General features: G+C 45.5%; 1 protein-coding gene across 6 annotated transcripts in view; it reads left to right on the forward strand.

Annotated features, from left to right (window-relative positions):
* The first annotated feature begins 748 nt into the window (after positions 1-748).
* Positions 749-23,798, forward strand: part of Dnajc6 (DnaJ heat shock protein family (Hsp40) member C6) — a 162,691-nt gene continuing 139,641 nt past the window's right edge. For 3 of the 6 annotated variants that reach the window (XM_028870237.2, XM_028870238.2, XM_028870234.2), the window contains exon 1: positions 11,669-11,957. Coding sequence is in view for 2 of the 6 variants with exons in the window: in XM_028870234.2 (XP_028726067.1) it covers positions 11,936-11,957 (22 nt within the window). In the remaining 4 variants the exon portion in view is untranslated. Of the gene's footprint in view, positions 1,086-11,668; positions 11,958-23,798 lie in introns of those variants that run through there. The other 3 variants (XM_028870233.2, XM_028870236.2, XM_028870235.2) reach the window with 3 other exon arrangements.

Genomic DNA, 23,798 nt, shown 5'->3' on the forward strand with positions numbered 1-23,798 from the left:
GAAATGCTTCAGTGTATATTTTCTAAAAACAAGGACTTGTAAAGGTAACTATGGGACAGTTACTGCTAACAGATTTATAATTGATAAACGGTTATCTATTTTATCACCCATATTTAATTAGTATCCTTTAGAGCCTTAAAAACAACAAAAACATGAAATGCCTCCCTCCTACAGTGCAGCCCAGGAGCAAAATTATGTTTAGTAGCTGTGACTCTTCCACCTCCTCGGATCGTGTACGTAGCCTTTTATGACATCAGCACCTCTGGAGATACAGGACCCCATCTTAGGACTATTGTCTTCATTTTGGGTTCATTTGGTGTTTCCTGACATTAGGTTATGGTTGTGCTTTTTTTTTTTTTTTTTTTTTTTTTTTGGTCTAGGGTACAAGACAGACAAACCTGGATTCCTGAGCACATCAAGGTCGGAGGCATGCAGTTTTCATCTGCCGCCACTGGCGATTTTAATTTTGATCACCTGGTGAAACCCTTGTCTGATATTCATGACTGCAAAAAAAAATGGCAGTTTTATAATTTGGCGGGCACATAAAGAGATGCATGTTTAATTTCTAACACGTTCATTCAGTGAGGCAGAGTCAGCGCCCAGGACTTGGAAACCGTCCCTTTAGCGCGCTACGAACTCTGGGCAGAAGACTTAACCCCTGGGAGCTTCGATCTTAAGCTGGCTCTCTGTGATGTGAGATAGGATCGAGGCTCTCCCGGGGCTCCGGGCCGGCTACTGCAGGACGCGCACAGATTTTCTCTGCAGCAAGGAGCGCGTGTTCGTGGCCGCGCACACCTGTTCGTGGCCAGGGTCCCGCGGGGCCGGTCGCCACGCGCCGGCTGCATCGCCCCACCGCAAGCTCCTCCCCCGTGGCTGCGTCCACCCGGCACTGGCCGGTCACCAGTAGACGCCAGGCGTCGGCGGCGGCTACCCTGGGCCCAAGCGGCGGCGGAAAGGGGCGGGCGCACCTATGGGCGCGACCGAGGCCGGAGGCACTAAGAGCCCGAGGCTGCTGTCCGTGCTGCGGCGGTGGCGCGCGGGCCGGCGGCTGCGGAGGACGCGATCGGCTCTCCCGGCGGAGAAGGGTGAGTGTGCGCTCGGCGGGCACCGGGGCGGCGGAGGGCACTGAGACGCCCTGCAGAGGCCAGGCCCGAGGTCCCCAGGCTCCCTCAGGGCACGGGCGGATCCCGGTGTGCTCATCCCCCATCCCGGCCCCCGCGTCCTGTCTGCGGGCTTGGCTCTGCACTGGGGGGGAATCGTGGGTGACACGCCGCGGCAGAATCTCACGCAGGTTGGCTCCCCTCCTGGACCCCACACCTGGCCCAGCCCCTGCAGTGCGGTACCTTTGGGGGAATTGATATGCTTCCCCAGGCTCCTCTCCGGGTTCTCCCCTATCTGCACCCAGCCCACCCAGGTTCCAACCTGTAGGCGCTCGCAGACTCCAGGTTACCCCAAAGCGCTGCCACAAGGAACTGCTTTCCAGGCACAGGCCAGCCTGTTTCCCATCAGGGCCTCTCCTCTGGGCTGCTCATCATCATTCCGTTCATTTTTTATCCAGCCCCTCTCCCCGCCAGGACCCGCAGGGAACAAGATAAGCAAAAACGCCCTGCACATGAGACCATTTCCAGAGAGGGAAGCAACATGACACTCCTAAAGCCACCCATCCCTGGGAACTGGGCTGGGAGTGGAAGACGCAGGTGTGCGGAGGAGGAGGAGGAGGCCCGAGGCAGAGCCACAAGGGAGCCCCAGACCTGTTGAGCTACTCCAGGAAGCAGACAGGAAAGCTGTCTGCCCGCAGGGAAAACAGCCGCATGGCTCCCAGGGGCTCATCAAGGGCAAAGTGAGAGTCGGAAGGCAAGGATGGAGGCCTGGGAGGAAGAGTCGACATTTTATCTCCCTGAGAAGAGAGGTTTCTGAGTAGGAAACAACATGGTCCCTGGGCTCCTGGTTTCTCGGCCCGCAGTGGCCATGCCCTCATCCCGCAGCCTGGCTGCCTGCCACTCAAAGGCAGCAAGCTCTCGGGAAACCTTTCCTGCCACCTGTAACCTCTTCTTAGGATTTCATGCCCCGCAGGGCGTTTGTGGCAGTCCGTCTGGTGTTGCAGATCACACCTACCCCAGCTCTCTCTACCTTCCCCACCAGCTGAAGTGTGCGTTCGTTCGTTCGGTACTTGTGTGTGTGTGTGTGTGTGTCTGCCTCCTCCTTTTTGTCTGTCTCGTCATCTAAAGATCTTTCCTCTGTGAGGCTGACATGCCTTGATTTCTAAAATGGCCGACAGATCCAGACCTGAGCCGGATTCCAACCGAGCCCTATGGGGACATAGTCACCCTTACCCTGTGGCTTTAAGGATCAAATAAATGATCGAATAGCAAGAGTTAATGGCTATAAGGTACTGATGATGCAGAGCAGGGAGTAGAAAACTTGATGAAGATCAATAGTCTTGTAAATATTTATTTATTGCCATCGACACGAGCTCTTCGTGGGTGGTAAACAGACCCTTGAGCCTGTCACCCCACCTTGCTGGCTTCTAAACTTTGTTTTCCCACTTTAATTAATATGCGCATTAAACTTCCTCATGGTTACCAAGATCTTCTGCTGACACCCAGTGGGACTAGGGATGGTCAGGTTTTTTTCTCTAGGTTGTTGGGTCGGGGATGGCAACAGGTACTCCTTCAGAGACAACCACATGCATCATCTGGTTCTGGGTGGGAAGGAATGCACAGTTTTTTTTTTTTTTATCATTTTACAGTTCCAGCCTCATCTGTAATTCCAGCACTTGGGAGACAGAGGGGGGGGGTATCTCTGTGAGTTCGAAGGCAGCCTGGTCTACAGTTTACATTCCAGGACACCCGGGGTTATATAGTGAGACGCTGTTTCGAGAAAAACAAAATAAATAAGTAAGTATACAGTTCTATACTGAATGTACAGCATCCTCTGCCTCTGCTTCCTGGTTCCTATGTTATGGTCCATCCACAGCTTTTCAGGCTATACATTCCTCTTTTTGTTCCCTAGACATCCTGGGGATAAGACTATTATGAAATGACTATTATGAAATGACTAAATGATACTTAGTGTGTGTGCAAGAGGTTTATTGGGGAGGAGGGAGGAGAGAGAGCAAAAGAGCAGAAGGTTGTCTCGGAGTGGGCGGGGGCATGAGAGAGGCAGACAGACGGAGCAAGAGAGGAGCAAGAAGGGATTACATGATACTTAATAGGTTAGTTCAAACTAGATCTTGCTCAGACTTCTTTTTTTTTCTTTTCTTTTTCCTGAGACATGGTTTCACTATGCAGCTTTGGCTGGCCTGGAGCTCTCTCAACCAGAGCTCCCAGAGGCCCTGCTCCCTCTCCATCCTGAGTGCTGGGAGTAAAGGCAGGTGCCACTGTGCCCAGCCGTGACCAGATCTTGAAAGCAGGCCTGGGAGGAAAGAAGGGTAGATGTTACTTATTCCCTCCATTTTGTACTTGAGAAGTCCAGGGATCTCGAATGACCCGCAGGAGGACTCATAGCAGGAAAGTGGCTAACTCAGGCCTGACTAACTGGAGGCTACCCTTTCTGCCATACCTCCCAGCACAAAATGAATAGGTTCCCACGCACTTATGAGGGGAGAATTAAGATGAACTACCACATGATGAAAGGAATCCATAGTCCAGCTCTGTCTGGTTTTGTAAAGGGTGGTCTGAAGTTTCCTTCCTGATGACGTTGCTATCACTTGAATACCTGGAACCATGTTCTCTGATGGCAGTAAGGTTATGATTTTAGCCTGCTGCTAATTAGTGGCACAAAATTAGCATGATCTTGGCCAGGGCCCTTAACCTTCCTAAAACTCAGCCATTTGCTGGGCGGTGGTGGCACATGCCTTTAATCCCAGCACTTAGGAGGCAGAGGCAGGTGGATCTCTGTGAGTTTGAGGCCAGCCTGGTCTACAGAGCGAGTTCCAGGAGAGGCTCCAAAGCTACACAGAGAAACCCTATCTTGAAAAAAACCAAAACCAAAAACAACAACCACCACCAAAGAAGCCTCAGTCACTTATCATCTGCAGAATGGGGATGCTAATTCTAATGGCATCGTGTAGCTGTGCTCACTGTTTGCCTAGTACATAGAGGCCCAGAAAAGGCTAGTTATTGCTTTTATGAATATTAGTACAGATCTTATACCTCAAATCTGGGTAGTCATGAGACTGAAAAGTTTAGTGAGTTGTGGAAAAGACCATAACTTGAGTCTCTTTGGGCAGCCGAATCTTCTGGGATGGCGAGGCCTTCTGTAGCAGCATCCTCCTGTCTCCCAGCCCTCCCCACAGGTCACAGGTGAGAAAGGAAGAACATAGCTTCTAGGGACTCCTGGCATCTTTTAGTGCATGCTCCTCTTCAGCGAACTGGAGTTTGGTTCCTAGAACCCATGACATGAGTATCTGAACTCCAGTTTCAGGGGATCCAGTAACAGCTTTTAGCCTCTGTGGACACCCATTTCCATCCCCACACATACATTTAATACAAATACAATCTTAAAACATATGCACTTTGAGTGTTTATAACTGTAATTACAGTGTAAATACTTAGAGGGACAGTTACTGGACGCAAGGTGATATGCTTTTAGTTGGTGGTGGTCTTAAAGGATCTTACCACATTGAACTCTGTGAAGATTTGTGCTAATTCGTGTCTACCAGAGATTTTTTATTCCTTTCTGTGTTGTGCTAGGCCTTTTTTGTTTAAAATTAGGTAAGTTTATTCTTTGACAATTTATATAGTGCATTTTGATACTGTTAGCTGTGTCAATGCCTGCCCACTTGGTTGTATATAAAACGATGCCCTGGGCCCTGTTACTGCTTTGTGTTTTTGGAGACAGGGTCTCAGGTGTCTCAGGCTGGCCTTGAACTTCCGGTCTTCCTACCTCCACTTTCCAAATGCTGCTGATAGGCATGCTCCCAGTCGGCATGCATGATCATGACAACCATGACCACCATGGTCATTTGTCTTTTTTTGGAAAACTGGATTCCTTTGATAAATATTGACTCGGAGTATCTTTTCACAAATGTTGGCTACTCATATGAGCCTCTGAAAAGCTTGATGCTGACCTTTCCCACTCTTTTGTTTGGTAGTTTGTCTTTCCCCCCCTCTTCTCTTTATAGGAATTCTTTAAATATTCTGGGCTCTAATCAGTTGCTTGATTTAGATTTAATGATGTAGCTTTTTTTTTTGTCTTCTTCCGGTTCTTGGATCAAATTCAAGGCTTCTCCATGAATGGGAATGTGATCAAGCTGTGTGGAGTAGAAATTAACCCATCCAGTGCATCCATCCTTTCCAGAGAATGACTTTTTAACCGTACCTCAAAGCTGTTAGCTGTAGAAAAGGGACTGTCCAGAGGGTCGATGTGTTTCTGTTGCCGGGAGACGGCTCCAACCCTTGGGATTATGCTAATCAGCCCTGAGTTCCTCTCACCGGAGAGCACCTCATCCTGCTAGGTCCTGAAATACCCTAGCTAGTTCCTGGGAAGACACAGCTGGAACCAGCTAGGTCTGTCCCAGCGGAGACTGTTCTCCGGGACCGGAAGAGAACAGAACACGTGCCAGTTCATTGCTAGCTTCTCTCCTCGGTCCTAACAGTGTGTCTTTCTCTCTTTTAAACACAGTAAATGGAGAGAATGGTTACTGGAATCAAATGAGATCACAAACATGAAAGGAGTCAGGGCGTGAGCAGATGGCTCAGTGAGGGAAGCGCTTGCTGAATAAACAGGAGGACCTCCCTTTAGATCCTGAGCACCCATGCAAAGGCTGTTCATGACAGATAGTATCTGTCCCCCTCGCTGCTGAGCACACCTGTATGTACTTGTACACACACACACACACACACACACACACACACACACACAAACACACACACACACACTACAAGATAGCTAAGCCCTGGCAAGTAAGCAACACTCTGAGTGGCAGAACTTCATTGCCTGCCAGTCTCAGGCCCCATTCCTTTCCCCAATGCCTGTTATGCCTACAGGTACTTAACTGTTGAGGGGGATTCTCCAAATCATCCTCTAGAAGTACAAGTACTCCACACTGCTTTAGCGTCCCCATATCAGAAACTCTGGGGACAGAGCCCAGAAATCTGTCCTTTACTAAGCCCCGAAGTAACCCCAACACAAGCTAACATTTGTGAAGCTGACCTGTGAGATAGTTGCGGGCTTTTGTCAAGTGTGGGTCTCAGCCTCGGTCTTTCCGTTTGCCACTTGCGGCATGAGTGAGTTACCAGGTACTTCTTAGGGTCCCAAGCTCGCAGCAGTACAGGAAGAGGATTGGATGCTGCCCTTTTCTCCCAGAGCTGCCTTGAGATGTGAGTGACATGGAGCATCCTGGCCCGGCTGCTACTTGTCTGTGCGGCTTCTGCCAAGCCACCTTGCCTCTCACTCTCTATCATTTTTCTCGTCTAAGAATTGGGACTGTAACATGTATGTAGTGTTGTGTGCCAGCTAAAGAGTACACACACACACACACACACACACACACACACACACACACACACGTGTGTATATATATGTACACATACATATATACTTTTAAATAGTGTGTGTGTGTGTGTGTGTGTGTGTGTGTGTGTGTGTGTGTGTGTGCAGACGCCAGAGGAGGACTTTCAGGCGTTGGTTTCCCCCTCCCACTTCGTTGAGGTCTCTCTTGTTTCTGCCACTGTGCTGTGTACTCCAGACCAGCTTGCTGCCCCAGAGGTTCTAGGAGATAGTCCTGACCGGCTTTTTGTGGGTTTAAGGGATCAGACTCAGGCCATCAGGCTTACGCTGCTAGTACTTTTTCCTACTGAGCTGTCTTCCTGGCCTGAACGACCTTGTTTTTAGGTCTCCGTTTGATGAATAATAATAATAATAAAAAAAGCAGAGCAAGGCCGGATAATGCTTCCACCGTGACACAGCTGCTACCCTGGGATTTGAACCCAGGTGGCTTGATGTGAGCATACTTGCCTTATAACCACGGCTTGGCAAATGAGTTCTCCAGTAAACTTATTTAAATTAACTGCCTGGCCAGTGGTAGGCATTCCACGGGTTAATGTCCTTCCTCTTGTTTGGTGGCTTGGCTTCCTGGGAACTCTGCCTTCCTTATAGCCAGGCTTCCTGCCCTCCTTCCATGGCTAGACTCCAGGCATACCCAGCTACACATCCCCACTGCTTGGTAGGGATTTCTCTCTCCTGGTTTTACCTTCTTAACTGCCACTTGGGTGCTGAGAGCAAAGCAAACAGATTCAGCTGGGTGGAGAGAGACCAAGTGTGGCACTTCCTCGGACGCCATCTCTCTTTTCTCCAGCATGCTTGTGACTCACAAGTGACTCAGAAGTGGCTTCTGACAAGACAGGGACTGTGCAGAAATGCTGAGAGACTTGGTGGCTAGTGGAGTTTGCTGGAAGCATTCCCTAAACTCAGTTACTGAGACAGAGCATCACGCCAAGACTGGCTATTTAGAATTGCCTTTGTTACGGTTCTATTTGAAGCTCAGGGTCAGAGACAACAGTTAGTGGAAAGAGTCTATCCAAGGCTTGAGTCTCTTCTTGTTCCTGAATGGGCATGGCCTTGAGGCTACCTGTGGGGCGGGATAAAACTTCTGAGAGCTTGTTTGACTCTTACTGGAATGGCCCGAGGATCAGAGATCTAAGGTTTTCATAAGTAAAGCCCCTTTCCATTTAATAAGACTTTCAAATCTCTTTCAACCTGATTTAAAAAAAAAAAGGAGAGAAAGAGATACTCAATTACCCATATACAGTGGCCCAGGCCTATAGTTCCAGCACTCAGGAGTCCGAGATGGAAGGGATACCGAATCTGGGGCCCTTCCTTATAAAAGATAAAATCTGGGTGAGGCTGTGGGTCCCAGCACTTGGGTGGCTGAAACAGGAGGATTGTAAGTTTGAGGTCTGTAAATTCTCGCTGGGAATACAGCGAGACTTTGTCTCAAAAATGTAATAAGATGTGGCGGTGACATGGCACTCGCTGTGCAAGCCTGACCTGAGTTCCATCCTTGGAGCCCACGGAAAGGAGGGAGATGAGACTAGACTACACAGAGTAGTTCTCGACCGCCACGTGATCACATGTCAGGGCATGTGCTCTCTCTCTCTCTCTCTCTCTCTCTCTCTCTCTCTCTCTCTCTCTCTCTCTCTCTCATGCATGTTTTCTCTCCCGTACCTGGTAAACTAAGGAGCAGCTAAGGACAGGTTATTGATAGAAACATGCACCAAATATAACAAAATGCATATGGCTATGGGGCTCATTGCACAATCCTTTCAACTGCTTTGCATGCTCGAAACCTTTCAGACCCAGTGTCTGGTAAAATGCAGATATCCATAGAGAAGGTCACACTTAAAAAAATGTTGCCTCCTTTGAAATATGAATGGCAGCCCTTCTCCCCTCCCCCCCTTACTCCTTCAAGTCTTGGTACTTCTTCCCTGAAGCAGATGCAGCTTGAGTGAGCTGGCCAGTGGCTTGATCTTCCTGGGGTATAATTCTCACAATAACCTGCAAACTAATTACTATTTTCCGTAGTTTATGAGGAAAGCTAAGGCTCAGAGGGCTGACTCAGGTAATCCTGTTAATCTTACAGCATTGACTGTGACCTTCATGGCATTGTGCCACACTCTTTTCATGTTTGAAGCCACTGTGCCTCACCCAGCCTCAGGTGATGGTCCCATGACTATCTTCAACCCACACAGTTGGAATAGAAACTTTAGAGAGACTCAAGAATGCACCCTGACTTTCTCTAGGGACCAGTAAATGGCACAGCCCATGTTTAGATCCAGTCTCTTTTGCCTCAGAGCCCCTTTGCCCCCTACAATTCAGACCCAGGCCTGGCATCTGTTTGTCCGACTTAGTAACCCCTCAACTGGAGGCCACAAGCTCCTTAAGACAGAAGATGTTGAGTGCTGCATCCTCCTTAAGTTCAGAACAGCTAACATGAGAGCATTATTGGATGAAGGGAGGGCAGGGGGTCTGGAGCATCTCAGACCCCTAAGTGCTCCTACCCCCATAGATTGACTTAGTCCTTGGGGGAGGAGATGCCCAGTTCTTTGATGTGATGGATGGACCTGAGGCTCACAAGATGGCTATTAAGGAGTTATAATAAATCCATTTGTGACATCCAGCTTTCCATCACTATAACAAAATATGTGGGATGACTTACAGAGTAAAAGATTGTTTTAAACCTTTTTTTTTGCATTTATTATTCATGGGCACATGTGTACATGTGAAGGTCAGAGGGCAACTTTTGGGAGTCAGTTCTCTCCTTCCATCACGTGGGTTCCGGGGATTGAACTCAGGCCATCCGGTTTGGCAGCAAGTGTCCTTGCCCTCCGAGCCATTTCGCTGGGCTGGGGAAAGGTTTATTTTTACTTCAGCCCCTGACAGGTTTGTCCAATTGCTTTGGGTCATTGGTAAGGTAATATATTATTGGGGGATCATGTGGCAAAGCAAAAATAGTTCATCTTGTGCCAGGAAAGAGAAAAGGGAAGGGGCTGTGGTCCTACAATCCCCTCTGAGACTACATTCCCAGTGCCTGAAGACCATCCTCCCACCGTATCCTACCTCTTAAAGGTGTTACCATCCTCCAAATAGCCATGCCTTTAGAATGAAGCCTTTATTGCATGGGCTTCTGGGAGACATTCAAGAGCCAGCTGTCTCCATGCATGCCCCTCCCTGGCCCCCAAACTTATAAAGAAGAGCAGAAAGCTGTCATACATTGCTAAGGGGTAATGGAAACCACACCCAAATGCTTAAATATTTCTAAATTTTCAGGGCCTCTTTAAATGTAAACAGCTAGGAATCAATTCAGGGGCCCCTAGTGGCCAAGACAGCTTCTGCTCCATGGCCATACTTGACTCATGGCTGCAAGCAATGAGTAGGTGAACACTTAAGATTAGTCATCTTAAATGTGCCCAAACAGCTGGTCATGACTCCTCACACTGACAGAGTGCTTTGTTTACCAAGTTCTGCATCTCTGCTCTTCCTTCATCTTCCCAGCAGCCTGGTACATGCTGGGTACCAGGGCAGGTGTGATGAATTCCTATTTCTAGGTGGGGAAATGATGCTGGGAGGTTAAGTCATCTGCCCTGCACCACTCAGCTGACAATGGCAGAGGGGTCTTGAGCACTCTTGTCAACCAGAACATTTTCTGTGTCGAGACTGTTTTCACCAGCGAGTTCTGAGGAGGAGAGAAACAGATGGGTTTCTTTCTGTTGGTTTTTTCTCTCAACATGGGTCCTGTGCTTGATCAGTTAATCTCTCCGGACATAATTTTTTCCAATCTGTAATGGAAAAAAAAATCACATATACTCAGCCGCCAGTGAGGCAACATGTAGTAGAGGAGATTGTAAGGGTTCAGAACTGAAAAAAAAATTTTTATTTTTAATTTTAAAAAGTTACTTATTTTTATGTATGTTTTGAAACACCATGCACATAAAATTAATATATATATTATTATTAAAGATTATGACATTTATTGATTTTGTTGTGTGTGTGTGTGTGTGTGTGTGTGTGTGTGTGTGTGTGTATGTATGTTGTGGTACATGTGTGGAGGGTAGTGGACAATTTTGGAGAGTGCTTCTCTCCTTCCACTGTGTAGAGCCCAGGGACTGAACTCAGGTCATCAGTCAGACTTGGTGGCAGGCACCTTTACATAGTGAGCCATCTCACTAGCCCTGAGAATGTTTTTTTTTTTTTTTTTTTTTTTTTTTTTTTTTTTTTTTTTTTTTTAGGGGGGCATGGAGGGCTGTAAGGCAATGCTAGGGGTCAAATCCAATGCCTTGAACATGCTAGGCAGGCATTGTATCATTGAACCACACTTCTGGTCCCAATTTTAAATGGAGATATTTGGAAGACGGTGATAATGCTGACCCATTTTTCATAAGTTAAATAGCATTTCACGTGGCCACACTGTCTAAAAATGGCCCTTGTTACCCCATTTTCACATTCCGTTAGTCCTCACAGCATTTGCTGCTACTTATGTTTGTATTGCTTGTCTGAATTCTCTAACCGGAAGGTAAAAATTGCTACTAGAGCAGGGACATGTCTGCTTTAAGCCTCTGAAACCCTAACAGGTAGAACAGTGCCTACCCAAAATTACTGTTTGTTGAATGAATGACGGAGGAAGGAAGGGATGTACCTGAGTTGTGGAATGAGACAAAATTCAGTGTGATCTGAATGACTAAAATGTTTGCTGGAAACTCCCTTGCCTTTCAGTAGAGGGATCTCCTGGTCTGGCTTCCTCATACCTGGTCTCGACTGAGGCACTGACTAGCTGTTTGCAAAGCTCCCCTGCCCATTGGTTTATACCCTGGTGAAGCGGCTTTGGGAATCATGTCCTCGAAGCCGACACAGGTCACTGTATGGCATTCACTGTCTCTGTAGTGTGCTACCTGAGAGCAGAGCTAGGAGCTGGTCCTGCACATTGCTGTGTCTGCAGAGCTTTCAGCCCTGCGCCTGACCCACCCAGAAGTGTTTGTTGAATTAATGAAGGAAGCAGTGAATGAGTATGGAAGAGGAAGCTCAGGGCTCTTCAACCCCTCCAAAGCCATTCGAAATAAGTCTGGACCACACCTCACGTACCTTCCACGTTAAACCTGACCCCGAGTCCCTCCCTCCGGAGGCAAAGAGCCACTAAGCAGCTGATCCCCGCTCCAGGGAAGGGAGAAGGGCAAACCTAGGCTCCAGATCCGGTTCCATGCCATGTTTTGGAAGTCGTGTTTACGTCTGCCTTCATCCTCATCCCTTCCGCTCCAGCATAAGCAAAATTATTACCCTGCACACTGACTTGCACGCTATTACCATAGCCTGGGCGCTTCTGCGTTGAGGGACTTCGCCCCCGGGACCGCTGACTGTCTGTGAATGACAAATCCAAAGTCAGGGTTGCACAGACAGCCGCACTTCCCTGCTTGCGTGCAGCAGAGGGAGGAAACAGAGAATGAAAGATTCCGAAAATAAAGGTAAGGGGCTGACAGCGGAGGGGTGGTTAAATGATGCGTGGGGGGAGATGTCACAACATGGACATGTTTAGTTTGTGCCGATGGCTGATTTGATTACTGAGGTACATTCGTAATTTTTAGTTATGTAATATATGTCCTCTTTAAATGACTGTTTTCTAAATACCGTTTCATTCAGTTTTTCCCATTTTTGCAGTATTTATACATTTTTTTTTTTTTTGTATTCTTGATTTAATCTTGGCCGAGTACCTGTCTCACAGTTTTCTTTATAATCGCTTCCAGAATTTTGATACTTTTATTTTGGGGGGTGTTTACAATTGTTAATCATTAAGATGTTGGGTTTCAGCCAATTACTGGAATAGCTGGAGAACTTGGTACTTAAACAGTTCGGGTTTTCTAGAGAATCTCCAGATGAACATTCATCTTTTTGGGAGGGCCCAGCGGGGAGTCGTCGCTGACCTTCAGAGCTGTTTACCTTGCGCAGGGATGTTCGGATGCAAGCTGCCCCTATTCCCCGCCCCACCACCGCCTCTAAAAAAAAAAAAAAAAAAAAAAAGGAAAAAAAAAAAAAAAAAAAAAAAAACCAAACCACCAGCACGAGAATTCTGTTGGAGGGGAGGGCAAGGAAAGAAACAGATTGAAGTGAAAGCCCCCCCCTCCCCCCAACAAGGACTCTGGAGGATTCGGGGTTCAAGGCCGAGGCCCTGGCAAATTTCTGCCGCAGCGGGGGCGGGGGAGAGGGGTAGCGGGCGCGGGGGGGGGGGCAACGGCCCCATCGTTCCAGAGTACACGTGGTTCAGGGTCCGCACTTCCTTCTGCATCCTTGATTCTCCACATTCTGGTGCCCGAAGAGGCCCGTGCGAGCCCGGGGGAAGGCCGCCATCTCTGCGGCTCGGCGCTCATGTGGGGGGAGTTCACCAGCTTCGCATCTCCGCAGCTGCTCAGCGTGCCGGCACCCCCGAAATTGCCCGGGACCGCGCACTTTGCCCTTGGCCAGGCGTGTGCGCAGGTGCAGGCAGACCGGCTCCAGGTGACCATTCGCCCCAGCCCCCGCCTGCCTGCTTGTCCGGTAGCCGGTGTCCCCCCACCCTTTCTCTCCCACTCCATCCCCGCAGGAGTCTGACCTCTGCGTGTTAAAAGATTCCCATCTGGTGATGGGCAGTGGTATGTGCGCACTCACATGCAGGAGAACTCCCAAGCAAGAGCAAAGAGCCTTGAGTCGGATAAGATGTGATGGATGCCAGGGGCGAGGCTAGCTTTCCAGTCCAACCAAAGCGTCTTAATGGGTCCTGGTTTCTCCTGGCTTTAAAAGTGACGGGGTGGGGCTTGGGGTTGTTGGCAACGTCGGCTTAGAGGCTTTGGACCCTTCACATTCACGCATTGATCCATGTGGTTTTGATGTTTAAATTTTAATTAAGCAGTCACAGGAAGGGAGAAACAGCTGTGTGAGGCCCCGGTGAAGGCAAGCGAAGAGGACAGTTCACTCCTATTTCCCAGCCAGCTGCCACTCACGGACAAATAATTCCTGTGCGATCTAAGTATTCAAAATCAGTTCCCAAAGAGGGCTCTTCCTCGCCATTCGCAGTGGCTAGAGAAACGGAGAACAGGGGAAAAAATTGCCTATTTGTCAAGTCATGCTAGGCCACGGGCATGACTTAGAAATAAAGCTGTCTGAATCAGAGGCTCAGGCCCAGCTCAGCGTTTGCCAGTGTTTAGAGCAGAAATACTTCCCATCTCAGCTTGTCAGCATGTTTGAAGCCTCAGGTATCTCTCCTGACCTTTTTGGTGGGAGCTGGTATTTGGAATTTTTGTATCACTGTGTTGAGAGCTTGGGCTGGAAATCCAAATAGACAGGTTTTGGCTTGTTCAGCCATCTCTCTATAGAGACCAGGGACAGGACTCTTAGTTTTCCTTGGGTCTCAGTTTCTTTATCTCCCAAGCAGAAAGACGTTAGTTAGATGACATTCTTTTTTTATTTTTTTTATTTTTTATTCCAGATTGTGGGCAGTTGGGTGGATTGTGAGCAACGTTTTGGGCATACACATAGAATAAATTCATCTTAGAAACTATTGCATGAACATGACTAACTTGTTTTCTGAAACGTCTATTTCAGATATTTATGTTTGTGTGTGCAGACAGGGGGCTGGCTGTATTCTGTCGTCAGGTCTATGTTCTTTGAGTCCTAATCAAAACACACTGGAGAATGATGAAACAAGCCGTAAATTACTAATTTCATTTTCAAAGAGTCTGTAAAATGCAATCATTTATGTGCAAGTGTGCTCTCTATCTAGAGAGAGCCGGCAATTTCCCTCTGATTAGCAAAGGTGTCTAAGACACCACACAGGTCATGAGTTAATGTATGTCTAGAGTCACCCAAGAGTTTTTCAGGCCCTTTTCTTTCTCTGTTGGGAGGTGAGTCTGTATTGAGGAGTGGATTTGAGTGTGTGTGAGAGAGTGTGTGAGGTGAGTGTATGTATGTATGCACACACACACAGGAGTACATACACAGAACCGTTGAGAGAGAGGGTATGAATATGTCCTCCAGACCATGAGAGCTATTTTTGGGAAGCAAAGTACCAGTTGTTGACCTGAATCTGAAATAAAAAAAAATGTACCCAAAATGTGGAATGTTCATGCTGAAAAGGATCCCTGGAAAAGTACCAAAGGTAGGGTTTATTTGGAAGTCAGTTCTCCTCTCAAAGACTAACGAAGAAACTAGGTGAAATTGCAAGAGGTAGATGGAGCCAGTGCATGCTTAGTATGTTGGCAAACAGAACTTGAACTTTAATGAGCTCCTGTCACATGACTGCTGTTCAGGAAATGTTGGATTGTGGTTTAATAACTGCCTTCTTTCCTTTGACCTGTTCTCAGTACATCTCAGACAGCCCAGTGAAGTTTTTAACTGTGAAGGCCTTTTAAAAAACTATCTCAAAATGCTTTGCAAGCCAGGAAAAATCATGTGCATGAGACAATTAAGTTAAAATAGTTGAATGAATTAACTAGATATTGATAAGCATGGCAGCTAATTTTAGTAATAACCATCATAGAGCCTATTGAATGAACAATGACTTTGTGAAAAGTTGTCTGCCAGGTACTTTACTTATTGCCTCAGTAGTGCAAGGTAGGTGGTATTTCGTGTCTAAAGAAATGGGCTAAGACTTTTTGTGCAGCATATTGACAGAAAGCAGTAGAACTGTATTCAAACCCAGGTCTTTTCACCTCACAAATCACCTCTTAGGTAGGTGGGGATTTGCAGACAAGCCACTCCATAAAATTAGCTTTAAAAAATTTGTGTAGGGGCAGGAGAGATACTCAGCAGTTAAATGCATGTATTGTTCTTGTGGAGGTCCTGAGTTCGATTCCCAGGACCCACATGAGGCAACTTACAACTGCCTATAACTCTAGCTCTAGGGGATTTGATGTTCCTTTGACCTCCTCAGGCACACACACACACACACACACACACACACACACACACACACACACTTACATAAATAAATAATAACAAAAATATAAAGAAGATAAAATTGCCTATAGCCATATTAGAATTAATTTACCTTGTATGAAGAAGAGAAATATGAACCCTAGAAAACAAAATAATGGCTTTTGATGAATTTTCTAGTTTGTTTGAAAAATAGATATGTTAAAGTCTGTGAATTCATCAATGAGGTATTAGAAGAAGAGGTATGAAAGAACAAGAGAGGAGAATTTGAAAAACAGGAAGTGGATTTTTTTTATATAAAAGGCAGAGAAAATATTTCTTCTCCAATGTTTCTGTATTTTGAGGGATTTTATTTAACATTAACAAACACGACATTCTATGAGCAAATGAGGATGTGCCTGACCTTTGAATGTGCCAAGACTGAGATTTGAGCACTGTCTGGGGTACAGGGACCTGGATGTTTTCACTAGGAAATATTGCAGAATCAGATTGGGAGTCGAACAAGGTCAGACCCAGACTTTAGGCCTCACATATTAAATATAGTCTCCATTCTTCAATCAAAAAAGGTATAAAGAATGTTAGTTTTTATTTACCTTGGCCATCATGACTCCTTTGATATCTTCAGAGAAAGCACACCTTCTTTCTAGGGCTTTTTGTCATGGCTGCTTTTGTCCGGTTGGGCTGGTGAAATGATATTTTTGCAGGAAGGACCTGTAAATATCACCTGATTTCTCAGGGGTCCAGGGCATGTGTTAAGACAGATTGGAAATTTGCCCATGGCAATGGTTATCAATGGAAAGGAGATTCACACTGGAACTCTGCTTCTAAGTTTTTCATTTGGTAGCATTCAGGGGCAGAAATCAAGACTGTTTTGAGTTAGCTTGTATGACCTTAACTTTCAAATGTTTTTACTGAAGAGGTGAAACCCTTTATAGTTTCTGAGCTTAGAATATATGTTGGCCTTATACACATAGTGAAATTTCCAGGAGTGCTAGCAAATCTGAGAAAGTTTATAATACTTAATTTTGTTCCAAAATAACTCACCTAAAGCAATGTTCCATATTTTGCAGGACAGTGGGAAGACATTGCAACACAATTTATCTTTTTCATTCAGTCTGCTTATAGGTGCAAATACTTGGCTACATTATAACATGGTCCTGCCTGAGTGCTTACACCTTGCAATGTTTTTATTTTATTATTAATGTGTTATTTAATTTCTGCTTGATGCATGCACATGGCTACCTTGTAACATAGGTTTGCCTGAGTGCTTACACATTGCAATGCATATATTTTATTATTCATGTGTTATTTAATTTCTGCTTGGTGCATGAGCATGTGTGGGCATGTGGAGGCCAGAACAGCATGTCAGGTGTCTTCCTCCATTGCTCTCTGTCCTGTTGCTCTGGGCTAGCATCTCTCGCTGGACCAGAAGTGCACCGTGTTTGCTGAGCTAACTGGCCAGTCTTCCCCATGTCTCCAGCTCCCCCAGCACCCTGCCAGTGCTGAGGATATGGGCACTCAGCCATGCCCAGCTTTTTACACGGGTGATTGCAAATTGAACTCAGGTCCTGATGCTTACAGAGCAAGTGCTCTTACCCATCGAGCCTAAATATCTTTCCAGTCCTTCTGAGTATGTATATATTTATTTGAGACAGGGTTTCCCTGTGTAGCCTTGACTGTCCTGGAACACTGGAGCACTTTCTCTCATTCTTCCTCCCTCTGGAGGACTCTGATTCACTTTACATGTTTCAACTTAGATGTCACTTAATTCTAAGAAACTTCTTTTTTTCCTTTTTTTTTTTTTTTTTTTTTTTTGAGACAGAGTCTCTTTGTGTAGCCTTGGCTGTCCTAGAACTAGTTTTGTAGACCAGGCTGGCCTTGAACTCACCGAGATCCACCAGCTTCTGCCTCAGACCCCTACGTGCTGGGATTAAAGGTGTGCGCCACCACCACGCGGCTGAATATTTTAATATTTATATGCAAAATGGCTTGGTTTTGACTCCCTTCCTCTTTTTGCTTTGGTTTGTTTTTGTGCAGTTTTGGGGATCAAACTCAGGGCCTGTGCATGTGAGGCAAACACTCCTACCTGTGCCTCTCATTCTTTACCTTCCTGCTTTACGAGAGTTCGAGTCCACATTAAAACTTCAGAACAGTACATTCTGTGATTTTGGTGCCTTTTAAAAAAGATGGAAACAGTGTGTAACTGTAATTGAAATTGAGCTGAGCAGAAACTACATTATTTTTCCTTTTCTTTCACTTTTGAGACAAGATCTTGCCATGTATGCAGCTCATACTGGCCTTGAACTTGGTTCATCCCTGGCTAGTCTTTGACTTGATCCTCCTGCCTCAGTCTCCTGAGTGCTGAGGTTAGGAGAAAGCGTCCAGTGGAGACAGTGGGATGTCAGGGATGTAAATCTGCTGGACAGTGATGCCGCTGGTTATTGATTCTTCTCTGTGCTACTGGAGCTAGCCCTTGGAGTTTTTGTTTTTTGACTTGTTCCTGGGATACAGAAATGTGATGCATTTTTATGTGTTGGCTTTGTTCCGGTGATCTTGCCAAATGCACTTATTAACTTGAATAGTTTATAGATTTGGAAGGATTTCCTATGTTGACATTTTTCTATAATTGAGACAGTTTTATTTCCTCGTTTCCAATTCTTACACATTTTTTAACCTTCTGTTACTTAAGCATAAGCTAGGATCTCTCTGAAAATGATGACTAGAGGGCTGGCACGATGACTTAGTATAAAGGCATTTGCTGCCAAGCCTGATGGCCTGAGTTTGATTCCCGGGACCCACATAGTAGAAAGAGAGAACATACTTTCATTTGAGGCTGTAAATTTTTTTTTTTTTGAGCATGACTGTTGTAAATTCTGCAAGTATTGTGTCATAATTAGTTATTATGAACTATTTTAATTTCCATTATGATTTTTTTTTTCTTTTTACCCAGAGGGTCATGTAGACATGTACTTCATTACTAGGAAACTGAAGTGGTTCTATCTAGCTACTTCTTTGCTATTGACTTCTAGTTTACTTCTGCTATAGTGAGAGGACAGACTGTGAATATATTAGTTCTTAGAAAAAATTGAAATCTGCTTTGAGGCCCTGCATATGGTGACTTGTATATGTTTATAGTGTGTGTACATGATATATGTACTTTAAAATAATGAGCACACTAAAGTTGCTTGGTTCCATGTTTTAGGTATGTTGATTATTTCAAATTTTTTCTTAAAAAGCAAAGATTTATTTATTTTTTTTATGTATGTGTATACATGTATTTCTGTGTGTGTGAATGCCATGCATGTCCAGCTGCCCCTGGAGGTGAAAAGAGAGCATCGGGTCTCCTGGAGCTGGAGTTACAGGGTTGTGAGCTGATGTGGGTACTGGGAATTGCACTTGGGTCCTTTGGATGGGCAGAATGCACTTTTAACCCTGAGCCACCTCTCTGGAACACTTTACTTTTTTGAAATAGGGCCTCATTCTATACCTCCACTGGCCTGGAACCTACTGTGTAGCCCAAGCTGGCCTTAAAGTCGCAGCAGTCACGTGCCTCAGCCTTCCAGTGCTGGAATTGCAGGCATGAGCCACCTTGCCCTATTGGCCCTGGCATTTTTTTCTCCTTTTCTGGTGTTGCCATAAAGCCTGGCCTGGAATTTGTTCTATAGAGACCAGGCTGGCCTTGATGGTGTGTCCGTTCTCCTGCCTCTGCCTCCTGGCTGTTAAGATAACAGTTGTGAGCCACCACTCCCAAGTCACCTCTGCCTTTTGAAGGGTAGTGCCACTGAGTGCATGTGATTCTGGGAAAAGCCAAGAAGGTGGCATGTACTGTGGAGGCTGAGCTGGGAGGGTCATTTGAGCCCAGAAGTTCAAGGCTGGCCTGGGAAACATGAGACCCTGTCTTAAAACAATGCCCGCCCCCCCCCAACCCGATCCCCAGACCAAACCACCAACAAAAACCCAAGCTGGCAGATGTTTTATTCAGTATTTAAATGTAAAACAAACAAAAAACCATTCTTAATTTTTATTGGCATATAAGACATCGTACATAGCACTAGGGTTCAAAAGGTTTAAATGGTCACGCTAGAAGTTGTTTTATAGACTTGATCCAAACCTTTGCCGGCACCCAGCATGCATTTCTTGGGTTTCCTCCCTAGTTCCAGGGCTGTGTGTTGTGTTAATTGGACCCAGGAGCTTCCTGTCCTATCTGGCCATTTACTTAGCTCATTCTTTGAGTATTTATGTACCTAACTCTCCTTTCTTCACAAATACACATCATGGTGGCTCTGGAGAGTAAAGCGCCGGGCTCACGTGACCTGGAGCTGGAAGGTGCGGACATGATCAATGGTGTGCGGTTGTGGATACTGTGGAAAGGTTTTTCACGTTTCCCATTAAAATTAGACCAAGGAACAAACTGGCACTTCCTTCCAGTCTCTTTGATGTACTCCCCTACTCCACTTCTAGTGTGGACGATGCACCAGCAAGGGGCCTTGGGACGTTGCATTGTGCTGTCCGTTATCTGACTGAGCTTGTTAAGTGCAGTCTGTTTGTGGAAACACATTGAGCCGAACATGCTCTCTGTTCACTTTTCGGTACATATGTTACACATCTGAATAAAAATTGTGAAAATGAATGCTTTGATGTTAAATGTCTCTCTCTCTCTCTCTTTTTTTTTTTTTTTTGGATTTTGAGGTGGGTTTTTACTATGTAGTCTTGGCTGACCTTGAGCTCAGATATGTTCACTGGGTGAGCTTGCAGCCATCCTCCTACCTCTGCCCCTGAGTGCTGAGATTACAAGAATGAGCCACCATTCCCTGAGGATGTCAACCCTTTAGAAAAGTGCTGAGGACGGAGCAAGCTGGAGGACCACTCAAGGTCGCTTCATTTTGATGAAGGAGGTCATTGGGAAGGGGACGCGTGACCTGGAGGCTGTGGGTGTCTCAGAACCCACCGTCAGGCCTTCTGACTCTTACTCTTTTATAGTTTTAAACTTGCTGTTCAGAGAGTGAGGGGCTGGCTATTCATCACAGCATGGGGACTAGAGGATAGTCTCAAATCCCTAATGCAGCCTGCGTGAGTCAGCACCTTCCTGCTTTCTGTTTTTCTGTCTTGACTTCATTCTCTTTCCCAACCTTCTAAAAACAGACACTTATCTCAAACTGCAACCTTGGAGCCTCTTTCTTTCTTTCTTTTTTTTAATTATCACCTAAGAATTATTTGATCATGTGAGAGAGAGAGAGAGAGAGAGAGAGAGAGAGAGAGAGAGAGAGAGAGAGAGAGACTTTGTGCCTGTGAAATCTAACAAGAGCCTGATTCAAGGTATGGCTGTTCTTCTCTCTGGGCCATTTTTAGTTTGGTGTTGTGTTGTTTAAATTTAGAATCCCTTTTCCTAGTTGAGGGGGTGGTGGTAGTTTGCAGAAATTGAACCGCCTGTGACTCCTGCTGCCGCAAGATAAATGGGAAAATCTGGGAAGGTGTTAGAAGGAGAGGGCCCCTGAGGAAGGGACTTGCCTTAATGCCACAAAGGTAGGGGAAAGAGCTGGGCGTGGTGGCACTCGCCTTTAATCCCAGCACTCGGGAGGCAGACCCAGGTGGGCCTGTGAGTTCGAGGCCAGCCTGTTCTATATAGCAGGTTCCAGGACAGCCAGGGCTACACAGAGAGAGACTGTCTTACAAACAACACCCCCCAAGAAAGGGAGGCTAAGAGAAGAAAGACAGTGACAGCTCTTTTTCTCTCCTGTGTGAGACGTGGCCTGCCGAGGATATAGTGACGGGATCTTTAGCTTGGGAACTCAGACTTTAAAATTAAAATATAAGTCTTTAAAAATGAACCAACAAGTATTAGTAATAACTAAGATGTTAGCAATCAACACTGTTCATACTATTAATATTAACATCAAGATATTAAAATATACAGTTATGTATATGCACACAGACATATGCATATCCATATTCACATCCTATTAGATTTCTGTCACTGTGACAAGACACCTGAGAAGAATTGCCTTATGGGAGGGAAGATTATTTCGGCTCACAGCTGTCGAGATCTCAGTCCTTGGTCATTGGCCTTATTGCTTTGGGGCTTTGTTGACACAGTGTATCATGATGGGACCATGTTGTGGGTAAAGCCTATCAGCTTCATGGCAGAGGAGAGAGGAGAGGGAGAGAGAGAGAGAGAGAGAGAAGGGCGAGGAAGAAGAGAGGAATAGAGAGAGAGAGAGTGAGAGATAAAGAGACAGAGAGACAAAAAAAAAAAAAAAAAAAAAAAAAAAAAAAAAAAAACAAAACAAACAGAGAGAGAGAAACAGGATCCAGGGGCCCAGTATCTCCTTCAAGAGCATGCCTTGGTTGTCAGGGTTAGGTTAGTTCACTAGGAGGCGGCACATGCTGGAAAGAAACTTAGAATGTTGTGTATCAGAAATAAACTAAAGTTTTTGGTGTTGTGTGTGTGTGTGTGTGTGTGTGTGTGTGTGTGTGTGTGTGTGAGAGAGAGAGAGAGAGAGAGAGAGAGAGAGAGAGAGAGAGAGAGAGCTGACTTTAACTAGGTAGTTCAGGCTGGCCTTGCGTTTGTAGCAATTCTCCTGGTCCAGTCTCCTGAATGGTGGGATTATAGGTATATACCACCACACTTGGCAATTTAATTTATTAAAAATTTAATTTATTAAAATTTAATAAACATTTTAAAGTGTTTTTATTTATTAATTTTGTGCTTGTGTGTTTGTACTTGGGCACCTGCATGCTATGTGACATGTGTGCAGGTCAGAGAACACCCTGTATGTGTGTGGGGGATTGGTTCTCTCTAATAAGTGGGTCCCAGGGATCAGACTCAAGGTCATCAGGGCTTTGCTCACCGAGCCATCTCTCTGGCCCCAGTGTCTTTGGTTTTGAAAAAGAAATAGCAATACTTATAAAGTTGTTATAAAATTAGAAATAGTACATTGAAAATGTTAAGCATGGTACCTGAGAGTGAGTAGGTAAAAGCATATATGCTTCCCAAGGGGTTTATGAAAACCCAGAAAAGCACAGAGAAAACCTGTAATCCGTGATCTTGTTTCTTAGAGAGGAAGGCTGCGGATGTCCCAGCATCCCTTTCTGTCTCTGTGCTCAAGCGCTTATCTGTCATCGTATCCTTTCTTCTCTTAACGGGGCTTCCCATGATCTACATTTTTAGTCACTCTAAAATTGCTGTTACACTCACAGCATCTCACCTTGATTCCTAGGTCTTCAGTTACAGAAAGGAGGTTTATAAACCAATCTTCTGAAGTCTAACTGGATACTGTGTCTTGAGTTAGGGAGATAATTCAAATCCCTGGTAAATGAGATGGTGGACACGATCCAGATAGGCCAGGTTTCTTTCTCCCTCCCCTCTTTCTTTTTGTGATATTTCAGTGGATGAAAGGGTTATTTTTGATCTCCCCCCCTTTTTTTTTTTCTGGTTTTTCGAGACAGGGTTTCTCTGTGTAGCTTTGTGCCTTTCCTGGAACTCACTCTGTAGACCAGGCTAGCCTGGAACTCACACAGAGATCTGCCTGCCTCTGCCTCCCAAGTACTGGGATTAAAGATGTGCACCACTGCCCAGCTAATTTTTGGTCTTTAAAGGAATGAAGCAGCTAGGTAGAAGAGCCATCCATTGCCCAGAAGTGAGGAAGCCCGAGTTTCTGCTTCCTCTCTGACTACTGACTCAGCCATTTCATAGTCTGCTCTGACTTTTCTCATTTGAAAAAGTGGGAGGAGTAGGTTTTGTGATAGAGCTTTTCACACTGGGTTTATGTGAGTTTTAGAGTTGTGTGGAGGTGCTTTTTTGTACTAGTAAGATTGTGTCTCATAGCTGAGCCAAGTGTTTGCTTAGCATGCACAAGGCCTATGTTTGATTCAGCACAAAAAAAGAAAAGAAAAATAGTTGACAAAATAAAAATTAAATTTGAAATTTTATGAATAAAATATCATTGTACTTTAAAAAATTGAGATAGGCCGGCAGTGGTGGCACACGCCTTTAATCCCAGCACTCGGGAGGCAGAGCCAGGCGGATCTCTGTGAGTTCGAGGCCAGCTGGCTACCAAGTGAGCTCCAGAAAGGCGCAAAGCTACACAGAGAAACCCTGTCTCAAAAAAAAAAAAAAACCAAAAAAAAAAAAAAAAAAAATTGAGATAGACTTCAGATACCAGAAAATAAACCTTTATGAAGTATGCTTAGTCTAGACATTTTGCATAAATATAATCATAGAGTATAATTTTTCACATCTGGCTGCTTTCATTAAATGCAGAGTTTTCAAATGTCACCCATATTATAGCATGTATAAATCCTTCTTGATTTTTTTCCCTTTGGTTTGTATACTTGGTCTTGTTTTGAGGTAAAGTCTTGCTGTGTAGCCCAAACTGGCTTCAAATTTGTTATCCTACTCCCCC

The sequence above is a fragment of the Peromyscus leucopus genome, chromosome 2, assembly GCF_004664715.2.
Source record: "Peromyscus leucopus breed LL Stock chromosome 2, UCI_PerLeu_2.1, whole genome shotgun sequence".
NCBI lineage: Eukaryota > Metazoa > Chordata > Mammalia > Rodentia > Cricetidae > Peromyscus > Peromyscus leucopus.